Source organism: Apis dorsata, unplaced genomic scaffold, assembly GCF_000469605.1.
Source record: "Apis dorsata unplaced genomic scaffold, Apis dorsata 1.3 scaffold_185, whole genome shotgun sequence".
Taxonomy (NCBI): Eukaryota; Metazoa; Arthropoda; class Insecta; order Hymenoptera; family Apidae; genus Apis; species Apis dorsata.
Window position 1 is genome coordinate 191,113 of NW_006263470.1, and position 15,707 is coordinate 206,819.

The window sequence follows — 15,707 nt, forward strand, 5'->3', positions numbered from 1 at the left end:
TTTACATATTTTTTTTTATAGAGAAAATTAAGATATTTCAGAATTTTTTCTTGTTTCTTTTTGTATTATTCAATCTTTTATTTTAATAGGAAATATTCGAATGTTTTATGTCTTTCACATCACAGAATAATTCTCATCGTATTGCCGGAAGAAGATCACGTGTAAATGATGGGCGGATTTTATTCATCTATCTATTCGATCATCGAGTAAATATAACGAGTTGTTTGTGTACATCCTGTATTTTCTATATGATCGTACACGCCTAGGTATCCCATAATTATTCCAATTTTTCTTTTACATTATATCTATTTAATAGAAGCTAGTAGAATTTATCGTATCATCTATTCTGAAATTCCCGTTTTTTTTTTTCTTTTTCTCAAACCGAAGCTTCGAAATTAAAATTTGCAATTTAATCTCGCGATTTAGAATTTTTCTTCTTTAATCATGAAAATTTTCTTAACAGAAACAATGAGAAATCCATTATTAATGGATCTCGAGAACGTTCAGACTTTTTTCGGTTACATAATTTTTTCACTCCGCTAACAGCTTGTCGAGTTAATTCGTTAATTAAAACCGCAACAAGGCTCGACTAATTGCGGTACAACGATTGCTTCGTGTACCGTACGATTCCGCGGCGAGAGAAAAAAAAAAAGAGAAAAAAGGGAAAGAAAAGAAAAAAAATCTGATTCGTGGAACACGATCCTTTTCGCCCCTAACGAAATAACGAAATAGAATCAGGTTCGTTAAGAGGGCAACGCATTTACCTCTGGCCAAACGTTCAACAAACTTTTATCGCAAAATGTGACATATTTATAAAACGAAATAAATCGTATACATTTTTCACAAGTTACAAAAATTTATATTCAAAATATTAGGTGTGCAAATAAGTTCTTCTCTCTTTTTTTCCAAATTCAAGATTTTACTACACTAATTTCTGGATCGAGCAATTCCTCCAACTCACCGTCATACATCCGAACAATCGTCGTCTTCCAAATTAAAATTTCCGGTTTTAAATCTTTGCTACCACTTTTTTCTATAAAATACCGTTCTCTCTTCTCCCACAAATTATTTCAGTAGCTTCGACAGCTTTCCTAAGCTGGAAAAAAAGTAAACGAATGACAATTGCAATTCTTGCAATGAAAACTCTTAAAGCGCTCATCCCAGCTCTTCTTAAAAACGAAAGGACGCTCTTTCGGATTGCACAACGAATGGTAAAATAATTCGAATTCTATCAAAAGTTACATAGAAAAAAAAGGGAACTTATTTGCACACGTAACAACATTAAAAGGGAAACTTTTTTTCCCTCCTCTCTAATATCCTCAGAGCCAAATACGGGAGCCAATCGATATCCGTTCTTCACGGAGGGACATAAGAGGGACGAGCAAGTATTGGAGGAAATAGAAGAAGAATCAAGAGTTTCCTCTTCGAGTTTTCTCTCCTCCCCTCCCCCGAAATACTGGAGATGTTAATGCAGCGGGTGATACACGTAATCGGCATATTACCATTCCCCATTCGTGTATTCCACGCCGTTGAACGAGAGAAACGGTCGATGACAGATGGCGATTGTCCAACATCCGACCGTGATCTTGGCCTTGGACGGCCGGCTTCAACGTCCACCGATGGCGGAAAGTCGATTCGTTCCTTTCGGATGATCGGCCACCGCCATCGTTCCATTCAATTTATTCCCTTTATCAGTTCGTAAGTTTTCCAACCAACACCGGTGGCCGTATCCCCTCGCGATAAAGTCGAGCCAGGGAAGCTGTTCAGATCTCCTCGATCGCTTCTCGTCTCGCGCGCGTACTACGCTTGGAAAGCCTCTCTCTCTCTCTTTCTCTCTTTCTTTCTGTTTTTCTCTCTCTCTTGAGCAGAGGGAATTATTCTGAGTGAATTAACGAGATTGAGAGAAGAGATTCCCTGGTTATGAAGATATTTTGGTAAAGTAAGAGTATTAGTAAGATCAGATATTTGTTAAAAAGTAATAGTAATAGACTTTTGATGAATTATTCTGAGTGAATTAACGAGATTGAGAGAAGAGATTCCCTGGTTATGAAGATATTTTGATAAAGTAAGGTATTAGGTATTTGTTAAAAAAAGTAATAGACTTTTGATGAATGGAAATTTAAATATTCTTTTAAAGAGTTTCCACGATTATTTTTGAATAGATGTAGTCTAATTTAATTCTTTGTAAAATGTTGGTGTAGAAGATTTGAAAAGATGTATGGCAGTATTTCGAATTTATGTACGTACAGGTACGTCATTTGGGAAATCGAGCATAAAAAGTAAGAATATAAAGGATAATATTTTATAATATCCACGGTACGAAAGGAGTTGCTCTTGGATATGAATAATAATCTTGGGGCTATTCGAGCGTCCAAAATGCATAAAGAAAGAATAGAGAAGTGGAGAGGGGAAGAATTCTGTGTGAGCCAGTTCGTGACGTCGGGGCGATGCACGACTTTGATAATTCCTTCCTTTCTCCGTGTCCACGTGATATCCGGGCGAAAGATCGCACCGGCAGCACGGAGGCTTTCAGGGGATCGCTTTACATTCGTGAGAAGTCAATGATCTTGATCGTGATCGTTGCTACGCCCGTTTACCTTCGGGTGGAAGAAGGATGCAACCGCGAAACCACGCTCATTGATATTTCCATCGCTCGTTACTGATTGCAACATGCCACGAATACCGTGGAGGAAATGATTGGAAAACCTTTTGATACTCGAAATTTATGAATATTTCCATCATGGAATTGGAAAGACGCAAGACGTTTCGAATCCTTGTCCCTTGCAATCTCCTCCCCTCGATTTAAAGAAATTCTTCGAACCTCTAAAATTTGATATCCCGGAATTTCAACGAATTTCTTTATTTCAATCGTCTTCTTCTTTTTATTCCCTTCGAAATTTCTTCGAATGAAATAAGATTTTTCTCCTTTTCTAAATTCGTTTATTGGGAAATTTGGAAAGAAGTGTAATGTAGAAATTCGTGGAAGGATTCTTCGATCGGTTGGAGATAACGAAACGACGCGTCGGTCGGATGATCGATCACGCGTTCACCAGGAAACAATTCGAATTCCTTTACCAGGAAGAGAAGTGGCCGGTTCTTTAGAAGGAAGATGAATTTGTGTTGCTGTCTCAGGAGGCTGGACACGGAAACGAGGCGTCAATTATGCTCACTATAAGCAACATCTTAAATCATCGACCCGTAAATTAATTCCGCGCTGTGTCGTACAATTTATTATGATTTATATTCAATAAGCCGCACTTGCTGCCTCCTTCCCCTCTATCCAACGGGATTCCATTCGCGCGACCATAATTTTAACTCGTATGGAGTTCGCAACATTTTGTTGACGAACGAAGAATCGCTACGTGAATCCAAATAGATTTCGAAAATTCTCATTTTTCCCCTTTTCTTCCTTTTTTCTATCTATTTCTGGAAAAAGCTATAATTTTGTCCAATTAATTCAAAAGTCTCTTTTAAAAAGAGAAACGTAACGATTCTCGTCGAATAAATTTTTCAGAAACTCTCTTCATTTTAAATTTTTGTCACGTACATTCTTCAGGTTCCCGTTCATAGATGCTGAGGATCGGTTGCCACATCCAGGAAGCGTTCCAGCACTCGACCAACACTGACTTTTCGCGAACGTCTATCCGATCGTTCGCGTTCCATTGTTCTCCCGGTATTTGCATACGATTTAATGGAACATCGGGGTCCCCATTGTGCGTCCCTGGAAATCTTATGTAACGGCGCTCAAGGTGATACCATCTTCGACACGTAATCGCACGCGTAACTTTATCGATCGTTGAATCGAAGGCCCTTAAACATTGGATGGAATAGTGGTTTCTTCCGTACGAGATGGTACGTCGATAATGCATCGACAAGGATTTCTATGATTTGCTACAAATTCGAAACGATGTTCGAGTCATTTTTAAATTTTACCAAATTTGTAACGTTTTCATAAATGGTTAATCTTATAAGTGATTTTTTTTTTTAATAACGTCTTATATTATTTTTAAAAGTAGCGATCGTGACGAAAATTGTTCCACGAGGGGAATTTTTTTATAAAATTATAAATAATTTTAAAGTTTCCATGATGTTTTATCATTCGAATAAGGATGAAAAATATTGTGCTCGATCGAACGTTTCCACGATATGTAATCCGTGTACAAAGTGTCACGGTCGTTTCCAAAGTAATTTAACAACAATAACACACGTGCGATTAATTCCGCGGTAATTGGTTGCGAATCGGTCGAACCACGATCACACGTCCGAGATTGCATCGGCCACCAATTGCATAATAGCTTTGGGATCTTCCATTAAATCGTACACGACTCTCTACAAGAGAAACCACGTTTTCGAATTATAGAACGTCGAAACTGTTCACAGACGGATTGCCATGTATAACTTGTGTAAACCGAAATTTTATACAAGTTTTTTCATTCATCTCCTCGATAGCTCTTAGATCCATGATTTCGCTCGTGAAAGTGTTCATTCATCTAATTCGAAACGATCGTTATTTCTTTAAAATCTTTATCTCGAAAAGAATATTCAAATTTATATATTGAAAATTTTCGGATATTTGTTATATAAAAGGACGGGGAGGATAATTATAATAAAAGTATTGAAAGGAAGAAAAAAAAGGAGCTCATTATTTGCTTTTACACGGCAGAAAGGCGTTGCTCGTCTGACGCACACCGGCGCACCTACTGCGCCTCGTCTGTACGTGCACTCGTTCCACTTGTGGTCGTCTCTCGTGAAGCGTGTATCCGCTTCCGGTGGGACGAGTCGCAGAGGACACTCCGGTCACTGAACACGTATATATATTCATTGATAATTATGTAATGAAATCACCGTTTCGCTGATGAATCGGCCGAGTTTGTTATTTTGGAATTCAATAGGCGCTGGTTTTACCCGTTTCACAGGGATCTATTTTATATTGATCTATTCAACAAGAAAATCTCTCGTTTCGTTAGTTTCTCTTAAATCCTCGAAGAGAAAGCAATCTGTCGATGCTCAAAGTATATTACTCGCTCTTTATTACTCTCGATCCTTCAAAAAATTTATACATACAAAATCACATTATCGAGTAGATTGATTTTATACGCCTCTTCGATAAGAAGATATTTTATACAATCTGAATAAAATTCGGAACAAACGATGAAATCGAGATCGTAAAATTTCTTTCTCGTGCTTTCGATTAATACATTTCCATCGTATAGTCGAACGTATTTTTTTCTGTCCTAGCTGTGATGCAGAACAGACACAGAACACAGGTGACAAACATTGGGATATGATTCGAACGTGTTCGGATAGCGTGTAACCTGTTGCGTCGGCTATATTCCGAAAAATTCTCTCGCTGGCAACAAAGGGAGTTGTGTCGGACAGGTGGTTAGACTTGTTCAACACGCGTGCATCATATGCGCGTTGAATGCGTTCCCGCGTCGCCTAGGTAACACACGCGATCGTTCCCCTCTTTAAACACGTTTCCAATTGCGATCCTCGCTTCTTATTTGCACATTAGACGCAGGTGTTTCTTCTTTTTCTTTTTCTTTTTTTTTTTTTTTCTTTTTGGAACGATAATGGTAGAATTATATTTATAGGAAGCGTGTTATTCTCATTTTATCACTGTCTATTTCTCGTGTGGCTGGTGCTAATCTTGTTGATGAAGTTGTTAGAGATCGACCCGGCAGATTTAAAAGCAGATAGTTAATATATATGTCTAATGATGAATATTCCATTATATCTTTGTTACGTGGTTTAATTTTTTTTTTTCCACGAATAATAAAGTAAACACTTGTGTCGAATGATGATTCTCATTACACGATGGAATATTTCCATCGCCTTGAAACAAAAATAAATAAGTACAAGCATCTTCGTGTTTGAAATAATTATTTACAACAAGTTGCGCGTGAATGTTCCATGAAGGAACAGATCTGTTTAATCTATCGCATCTTTTAAGAGCATTACGTAAAACAATTGGAAGAATCCTTTTGATCGCATCAATCGAATAGAATGAAATTTCCACAGATCGTTGTTTCCACGATGAGTAAGAATATTCGATACATGGAAAAAATTATTTATCTCTCAACAAGGATGTAATACAATTCACCTTAATTTCTTTCCATCAAAGTTTTAAAAATTTCATTGAGATTTCATCCATAATGCAAAATTCTCCCGAAATATACACAAGATCATTCGTTCGAAAAAACCGATCTTTTGATCGCTATCAATAGAATCAATAGTTCAATAGTTGGATGATACTCGTAATCGAAACCTTGGACAATACTGAATACCGATCCGCTTGAAACAAAGCCAGCAGGAACGCGTCACAACGCGTTCAAATTCCACCAATCTCCGCTCCAACAAAGAATTCGAACGCGACAATCGCCGTGCTCACTTTCTCGCGGCTGGTAACACGGAATCAAGCCAATTATTCGAGCCTACGCAAAATTTAAACCCCCGTCGTTCGGATTAACATCCACGCGCCTTTATCCACGGATAAACCTCGTGCGTGAAATTGCACGGCAATTACTCGTCGCTGGGGACATGAAAACCGCGAGCATTTACGATAATCACGTTTACGTATAACGACGGAGGTTTATTAACCGTGCGAATTAAGTTAAACGGCGTCAAGAGGAGGCTCGGCGAAAACGCGTTAAAATTTCTGCAATAACTCCGTGGTGATCGTGGCGGTGAATAAGGACGAAAAATATGGCGGGATATTCGAACTCGGTGAAATCAAGAAACATCGTTTGATTACAGTAATCTCGTTACTCGAGGAATCGAGGACAGGATGAAGGAAGGGCACAAGTGAAGTTGCCTCGAGATTCAAATTATTATTGTACAATTATAGGAATTATTGGCTCGATTCCTAGTTTGAGGATATTAAATGATAAAATTTTTCCGATGAAGGGAAAGAACAATGAAAATTAAATTGAATCGAGGAGATGAAAGGTTACGAATTATAATTGGCTGTAATCTCTCGCGTGACGAATTACGAAGAGAAAGGAAAAAGGAAAAAGACCATCGAGAATCGAATTCGAGTTAACGCGAGACTTTGTTCGAGGCGATGTTTCATCGCGTAGTTTGATCGTTTGAAACGGAGAAAGAGGAACGCAGGGGACAGAGACGCGTTTGCATGGGGGGTTTGTTTAGCATGGTCGGTTTCGAGGGCTGGATTTACGAGGAGGACACAGTTATCGCCGCACGAGTAATGAATACTTGTTCGTTTTAAGTAGCCGTCCGACAATTTGTACGTCAGTCGAAGCGGCGCGACAAGACCGACTTCTATCTGCCGCGAATCTCGCTCTCCTCCTTTTGTGGCGCGCGCACGAGCCGAGCGGCGTTCCGCTCGAAATTCCACGCGAGAAACTCTTGCCCCAGCCTTCGAGTTAATCATCCCATTTTTCAAACTTCGTATCCTCGAGCGGCAATAAGATGATATACCGGGCGGAAAATGCAATACCTTTGTAATTTGTGTCTCTTCATCCGAGATTTTCCCCCAAATATCCTTCCATTCTTCGTTCTAACATTTCCAAAATTCATTTCAAATTCATTTTCATCCCTGTCTACAATTTCAAATTCTCAGGATCAGGATCTTTCTTTCCACGTTTCCTTATGCGTATAAAAGAGATACGAAAGGAAAGGAATATCGAAGGAAAGGGAGGAAGATTCCCCCTCTCCCCCCTGTGTGGAGGTGATCGATGAAGAAACAGTAATCGCTACATCGTCCAGCGACATGGATGTTTCCCGCGCTGAACAATGGCTGTCCCTTGGCGGAGTCGTGGCGGAATCAAGGAAACAAGGACAGAAGGAACAGCACTGACCTTCCTTATACACGTGTTCACATAAAACATTACGATCTTTTATGCGGTCACGTTTCGCGGCGATAACCTACGACTCCTCGTGCCTTCTTCTACGCCAACGACGCCAACTCCTTCTCCCGCCAGATGCCTCCACCTTTTCCACCGCCATTATTATTATTATTATTATCATTATCATTATTATTATCATCATCCGCGGCCTTTTTCCCCTCGGTTTCACGGGACACCGGTGAGGACACCATCACCCTTCCCTCCCTCTCTTCTCGCAGCTGGAAGAATCCCCCGCAACGTTCTGGGTTCTTGCGCGGATAAGGTCAGATGATGACTCACGAGATATTTCCGGAAGGGATAATAGGTGGTCTGCATTATTCAGGACCTGGGAAACGAACGAGCCCGCGCCTGCCCTCACGTTTCCTCCCGCAACGATTGCAAAAATTGCGGTTTTTCGATGCGAAAACGATCCTCGGGATCCTCCTTTCGATCCCCCGAATCGAGTGACCGAGGGGGCCCAGCCAAACCGCTGAATATGATTCGTGGTGGATGGAAACGTGTTTTCGGCAACACCGTGATGATTTCGGTTTCGCGATGTACGGTTTTGCCACACGAAGTACGAGCGGATGATAGTTTTTCTGGGAATATTTAATTGGTCGAATCTTTCTTCTTTGATCTTGTCTCGGTCGACGAAAAATTGATAAAGGGTATATTGTAGATGTGTAGATTACAAAATAATCTTTTGAGATTGTTGTGAAATTCTAACCTAACTTTTAAACTCATTGGTATGGAAGAATGAGGGGCTTTGAGGATAATTGGATTTTCGAGAAATTAGAGTGTAGATGTGTAGATTACATTACAAAATAATCTTTTGAGGCTGAAATTCTAACTTATAGACTCGTTGGTATGGAATGCATTATGAAAGAATGAAGGATTTTGAGGATAATTGGATTTTCGAAAAATTCGAGTAGATGTGTAGATTACATTACAAAATAATCTTTTGAGGCTGAAATTCTAACCTAACTTTTAGACTCGTTGGTATGAAATGCTTTATGAAAGAATGAGGGCTTTGAGGATAATTGGATTTTCGAAAAATTCGAGTGTAGATGTGTAGATTACATTACAAAATAATCTTTTGAAGCTGAAATTCTAACTTATAGACTCGTTGGTATGGAATGCATTATGAAAGAATGAAGGATTTTTTGAGGATAATTGGATTTTCGAAAAATTCGAGTAGATTACATTACAAAATAATCTTTTGAGGCTGTTGTGAAATTCTAACCTAACTTTTAGACTCGTTGGTATAGAATGAGTTATGGAAGAATGAGGATCGATTTTTGGGCTTTGAGAATAATTTGATTTTCGAAAAATTCGGATAACAAAACGTGTTCGAGGGGAAAAAAACGATTTGGTCGGAGAACAAGTTGCAAGTCGCTTTTGAAATTTTTTCCGCTTTGTCCGGTTCAGAAAATTACGACCGGTTTGCACGATTCCGCGCAACAAAATGCGTATTCCCGCGGCAATCGTGTCTCTGGTCCTGTTTCGTAAACGAGGATAGCCAAGTTTTTGCCACGTCGGTGATTATACGAACCTCAGCTTCGTTGATTGCGCCGATAATCAAACTCGAAAGCCCAGTTTTTGTCAATTGGACGAGAAATACTTGTGCGCTCGTGAAAAATTGAATCGATGGCAAGTTAAAATTAATAACTGTAATAAAATAAGAAGCTGAGAGTAGCGGCTATCTTCTCTCTGGGAAACGCTCGAGTTTTTCAATTTCGTTATTTAATCTAAACTCTCGTAATATTATCGTTTTTCGCGTTTTACTTTCCAACAACTTTTCGAGTCTCGTGATTTTTCCTTTTCCAAAGCGAAAATTAAACGCGTTGGAAATGAAAATGGCGGAATCGCGTGGCCGATTCGTGCACACCCATTCGTCCGACCGGTCATTTTTCGAGGTGAAGCAAAACGAGAATCGTCCATTAACCGCACGATAGGGTGGAAGATGTCGATGTACCATCGCGTGTGAGAAACGCAGTAAACGAAGATCCTCTCTTATAACACAAATGTTCCTTCTTACTTTTCTTATCAATCTCGAGAAGAATGTATTCCCTTTGCGAGTACCAGTATCGTATTAAATTTAATATATAGGGATTTTACGTGTTTTATAACTCGACAAACATTTGTCAAACAGTAATCGTACGATAGGGTTTAAATGGAACGATTTATTGATTATTTTTTGGTTTTCTTGAAACAGTATTGATTATTTTCTGTCGTTTTTTTTTTAAATTTATATATCGTCTTTTATTTTATTATAAACAAACGATAAATTAATACAAAATGTAGATGACAAAAATTGATTTCGTTCGTGTTATAAATTTATACTTGAAATTATTATCATTAAAATGGTAATTATGACAAATTATATAGCGACTTGTAACTCGATGAAGTTTTTAAAATAATCACAATCTTATTTTCGATTTGCAGCTCGTCTCTCGTGAAATATTCGAACGTCTGGCACAATCTGCCGCACTTTCCAAACGGATGAGTCGTCAATCAGACTTGGCCTCGATAAAACATTTTTTAATAACCTTTCCTTACAACCAATTGACAAGTTGAAAGGCGGCTCAGAAAACGTTTTAAATATCTTCCGATGAAAGTACCGTCGATATGAGATCAACAGGGTCTACATCGATCGCAAAGAGTCTGAATATCGTTCTTGTTTCACAATTTTAACCATTTCCAATCTTATTGAAAGTCTAAATTTTTAATATTTAATATCATTTTATCATTCTTTTGCAGAAAATGAAGAATAATTAATTTTAATATAAAGTACAAAATGATCATTACTACATTGATATAAATTCATAAAGTTAAATTAAACTCTCATCAAAAAAATCAAATGATTTATTTCCAAATACACGTCACTTCTTCATATACAATAACACAAATTCATCCCACACATTCATTCTACAATTAATATTACAAAAGAATTACGTAAGCAAACAAATTTTCATTTGCTCATTTATCTCATTCACAAAAACATTCAGACCCCTTCTCAGATTCCACGCTATACGTTTCACTTCTTCCATGTATGCTTATATATATATACTTCACTCTAATATATCGCAAGATAACAACGACAATAACAACATTTAATAACAATAATAACATTTAATACGCGGGGGAAAGAGAAGTCGGATGTTTATAAGAGGTGGAAATTTATGCACAATTTACATTTCACCGTGGAAACGGTAAGACAACTGTGTTAACCCGCGCACAGGGGCATCCCTTTTCCCGTCACTGATGATTTACCACGGAAGCGGTACCCCGCGTTTAAAGCTGCTTTCCACGTGTCGTAGGCTTGTAAGTTATGCTCGCGCGGTATGGAGACGTAAGTGGCTGACGCGGTCATTCTCGGCCGCGGATAAAATTCTTCCTCGTTCGCCTCCAACGCTCGAGGTAGGCGTCGAGGAAGGGGGAGGGAAAAAATCTGGTAAATTATCGCCCAATCCTTTTGCAACGTTGCCGGAAGAAGCGGAAGGGATCGGTTGATTTACCGACACCCGATTTAATTGCGGACGCATTAACCGATTCGTGACACCTTGGGAATAAATTCGACGACCAACATCTCTGAATTATCCCTCCTTTTAACTATTATCGTGTTCTACTATGTCTTGTTTTTTGAATGATAATTATTAATCGTGTTTCTATACTCGTTACTTGTTTATCATGGTGAAATAGAATTCGATTATAAGTGTGTAATGGTAACATATCGTAGGTGAAGTTTTCGAGACTTTTCCTCGAGAGAAAAATTTTTATTCATTCAACTATCCTTGAGGATATTTTTTAAAAAATATTCTTCGTATCTTGGAGATGTAGATACATGTATTACGATATTTGCTCACTTACAGAGGCAGAAATGCATCGAATACGACTATTTAACTTTCAATTAGCCTTTAGCTACTATAAATAAAGTTTTCAAGGTATTGGTGATAAAACCAATCAGGTTTTTTTTCTCTTTTTTTTTTCATTCGCTTCGAGGTTTAATTCGCTTAAAAGGTAAATCGGTGCGAGGATAATTCGTTTTTTACTGTTTGGAATAGCGAGGGAAATCTGTTCAACGAGGGTATGGATCGGTAGAAAAAAATAGAAAAGAGGAAAAAAAGAGGGAGAGAGAGAAATGGACACACGAGGGAATTGGAATTGGCCGCGTGCCGAGTCTCTTCCTCGATATCTTTTATTTCTCCACGCTTATAAGGAAACCGGTACCACGTAATTACCTTGAGATACCGCTACAATGTTATCACACCCTTCCTTCTCCACTCTTTGTCGTATCGTGAGCCGAGATAGAGATCTTGGTTCGTCCGTCTTTATAAAGCGGTTTGACCCAGGACCTCGATTTCAAATCCTTTCTTCGTTGCACCGTTAGTTGGGCCAGGGTAAGACGAGGTCCTACTTTCTCTTGCTTACGAGCAAAGGGTGTCAAAAGAAATACAAATTTTCTTTTTCAGGCAATCAGAGTATCCACTATTTATTGAAAAATGGGAGAATAAGCGTGTGATATTGGAATCAATTGGATGTATTGAATGGAAGATATTAATTTCGATTACGTTCATTTATTTTTATAAAATATCTTTTATTCGTTATCGTAACTTTTAACTATTTAGCGGATAATATGTAGAAGATATTGAAGATTGGATTTTAAATAATATATGGTGGAAATATATTGGTGAAACGTTCCAACTTTCTCCTAAAACTCTTCTCCAATATCTGATCAGAAGTTCAAGAACGATAAACGAGTACTGTTCTTCGATGCTAACGGTACTCACCAGATCCTTTCTCCTTCTCCTGCCTCCGTATTCACGATGAAAGTATCTTTGCTCGTCCACATGCACGAAGCACGAGCTCGACCTAAAACCTATACTCGATCGACCAAATTCCCCTAGGTCTAGATCATTTCTCAAAACTTATCTTACTCGATAAATTCTATCTATCCATCCATTATTCAAAATTTCTACTCGCATCGTTTGACGAAAATTTAAAATCCAAAACTTAGGATAAATTTTGCTCCCAGAAAGGAAGAAAGAAATCGATCTGAGGATCTCGAGTTTGATACGCGCGAATTTTAATCGTCCAATTCTATCTGTCCATCCATTATTTAAAATTTCTCTTAAAATCGTTCGACGAAAATTTAAAATCCAAAATTTAGGATAAACTTTATTCTCAGGAAGGAAGAAAGAAATCGATCTGAGGATCTCGAGTTTGATACGCGCGAATTTTAATCGTCCAATTCTATCTGTCCATCCATTATTTAAAATTTCTCTTAAAATCGTTCGACGAAAATTTAAAATCCAAAATTTAGGATAAACTTTATTCTCAGGAAGGAAGAAAGAAATCGATCTGAGGATCTCGAGTTTGATACGCGCGAATTTTAATCGTCCAATTCTCTCTGTCCATCCATTATTTACAATTTCTCGCATTGTTCGACGAAAATTTAAAATCCAAACCTTCGGATAAATTTTATTCTCAGAAAAGAAGAACGAAATCGAAAGAGATTTGACGATCTCGCGGTTGATACGTGCGAATTTTAATCGTCCAATTCTATCTGTCCATCCATTATTTAAAATTTCTCTTAAAATCATTCGACGAAAATTTAAAATCCAAAACTTAGGATAAACTTTATTCTCAGGAAGGAAGAAAGAAATCGATCTGAGGATCTCGGGTTTGATACGCGCGAATTTTAATCGTCGCTCCGGGGAATTCGTGAACGGTTCTCGAATGTGAAATGTGACGAAAAGGAAGAAATCGTGGCGTGAAGGAACCGTGAGGTAACGGTACAGGGTCGGTGGAACCTTGGCCGGATATAAAAAGAGACGAGGAGAAAAGTAAAAAGGATAACAAGTCGGCCATCCGCGATCTCGAGGAACCGTTCGTCTCGCAGCTGTTCCTCTTCGGGACATCGTTTCGACCTCGCCTAACGCGAAATCAATCGCATGATAAATTGTAACTTTATTTCAACGATCGATGAAAATCTTTACTTTTTTTTTAGATTTCGTGAGCGAGAATGGGTACGTTAAACGTACGTTTCTGGCAATAATAGTGTGGTGAATTGGTATATTTAATCTGCGCGCGACGTTTGGAGAGGTAGTTGATTTATCTTGGTTGGAAAATCGGAGAAAGGCGGAGGGAGAAAAAAGTGAGAAAGAGTTTGCATTCGTGAGCACGAGGCTCATGTAACAATTACCCGTTCTCCCTGTTTCTCGAATCCGGATTTACAGTAGTCGAACTTTCCCTATACGAATAGTGGCGGAACGAGGCGGAATTGCACTCGGGTTGCCGCTCTCTCACTCGTTGCCAATTAATTCGAGATCACGGCGAATATTTAATTTCCAAAAACCGACTATATATCTCGACTTGTTAATTTAACCATCGACGATATACAATTAATGGATGAATCAATATTCATCGCGCGTTGAGTATTCAGAATATGGAGAATTTTGCGGAAAACTGACGAACGAACGCCTTTTGCTTGCAGAGTCCTCGATCGGCGATCATCGTCAGGGCCGCATGTCCCTGCAGGCCGAGCTGCCGTCGTCCAAGGCGAAGAGGGAGCAAGCGCTTCGCAGCATCCTCGCTGCGAGAAGGCGACAGATCTTCAGCCAGCGGCCAATCTCGGAATCTCGGAACCTGAACCGCGCACCGAGACCGTTCGACGCGTCCGCGAAAGACGCGTCGATCGACGTTCTCGAGGCCCAGGAGACGAGGCATGGGATGTACGTAACCGCGGCTGCCGGCAAACCGGGAGACGAGGAAGCATCGGGCGGGATCGACGGGGGCGAGGCAACGTCCAGCAGGGACGTGGACATCGAGTTCGTGTCGAGGGACGAGGAACTGGGGAAACGAATCGTTGAGCAGAGTTCGACGGGGAAAACGGGGAACGTGGATCGCTCGATCGGCGACAAGAGCTCGTTATCCTATCCCCCGCCCACCACCTCTCTCTCGTCCCTCGTCCCCAATCAAAAATCCTCCGACACGGAAACTCGTGGAAAGAACACGGTCCCTATGCCCGAGTCGCTCTACAATTATTTCAGGCCGGTCGAGAGTAACATACCGGTCGAGGACATGTCGCAATTCCTCTACTTCGGGCAGAAGATTCAACCGGAAATACAGAACGGGACGGGTAATAACAACGATACGGCCGAGTCGACGGCGAGCGCGGCCAACTCCAGAAGAAGGTACTCCATGAAGAGGAATTTCGGCGCGACGACAACGGTGCAACCGGTGGCCAGGTTGGAGGAGATGATCAACGAGGAAATGAACATCGCTGTGGAACGACAGACGGTGGAGAAGAACAAGGTGTCGAAGATGAAGCACGCGTTCAGAGGGGCGGAAAACGGGGTTTACTACAGGAAGGCGAGGCCTGCGGAGGCGACGATCGCCTCGAACGTTATTGGAACGGGGAACGGTACCACCGGTGGATCGGACCCTGCCGTGGAAAATAAATTTCGCGACGATAACCCGTCCGCCCACGTGGACCCGCTGCGGCGCGAGAGAGGAATGGCCGCCGCCGCCGCTGCCCACGTGGCCGTCGAAACGTGGAATGCGAGCAACTCGACCCAGATACCGGCCGGGCAGCCCGTTTCCGCGATCACGCGCGAGCGGAACGGGGCAGAAAGTGAAATCAAGCTGAAAGATCGTCCCACGGACGCCTCGAACAAATCGAAACCCGTATCCTCGACCGTGAACGGCGTGAACGAGAAACCGTCCAAGGTTTATCCTCGAAAGAGGAAGAGCAACGATCCATCGTATCTCGAGGACGAGATAGCCTTCTCGAATCCCCGAGAATCGTTGGAGGTGGAGGGAACCGAGAAAGAGGGGCGAGGGATCGACGAAACGAGC

At 40.3% G+C, this 15,707-nt stretch overlaps 1 protein-coding gene across 1 annotated transcript in view; it reads left to right on the forward strand.

The window, feature by feature from the left end:
* LOC102680117 (mitogen-activated protein kinase kinase kinase 1a-like) overlaps positions 1–15,707 on the forward strand; it is a 175,217-nt gene that overhangs the window by 140,887 nt on the left and 18,623 nt on the right. The window contains exon 2 of the mRNA XM_031509837.1: positions 14,344–15,705. Coding sequence (XP_031365697.1) covers positions 14,344–15,705 — 1,362 coding nt within the window. The remainder of the gene's footprint in view (positions 1–14,343; positions 15,706–15,707) is intronic.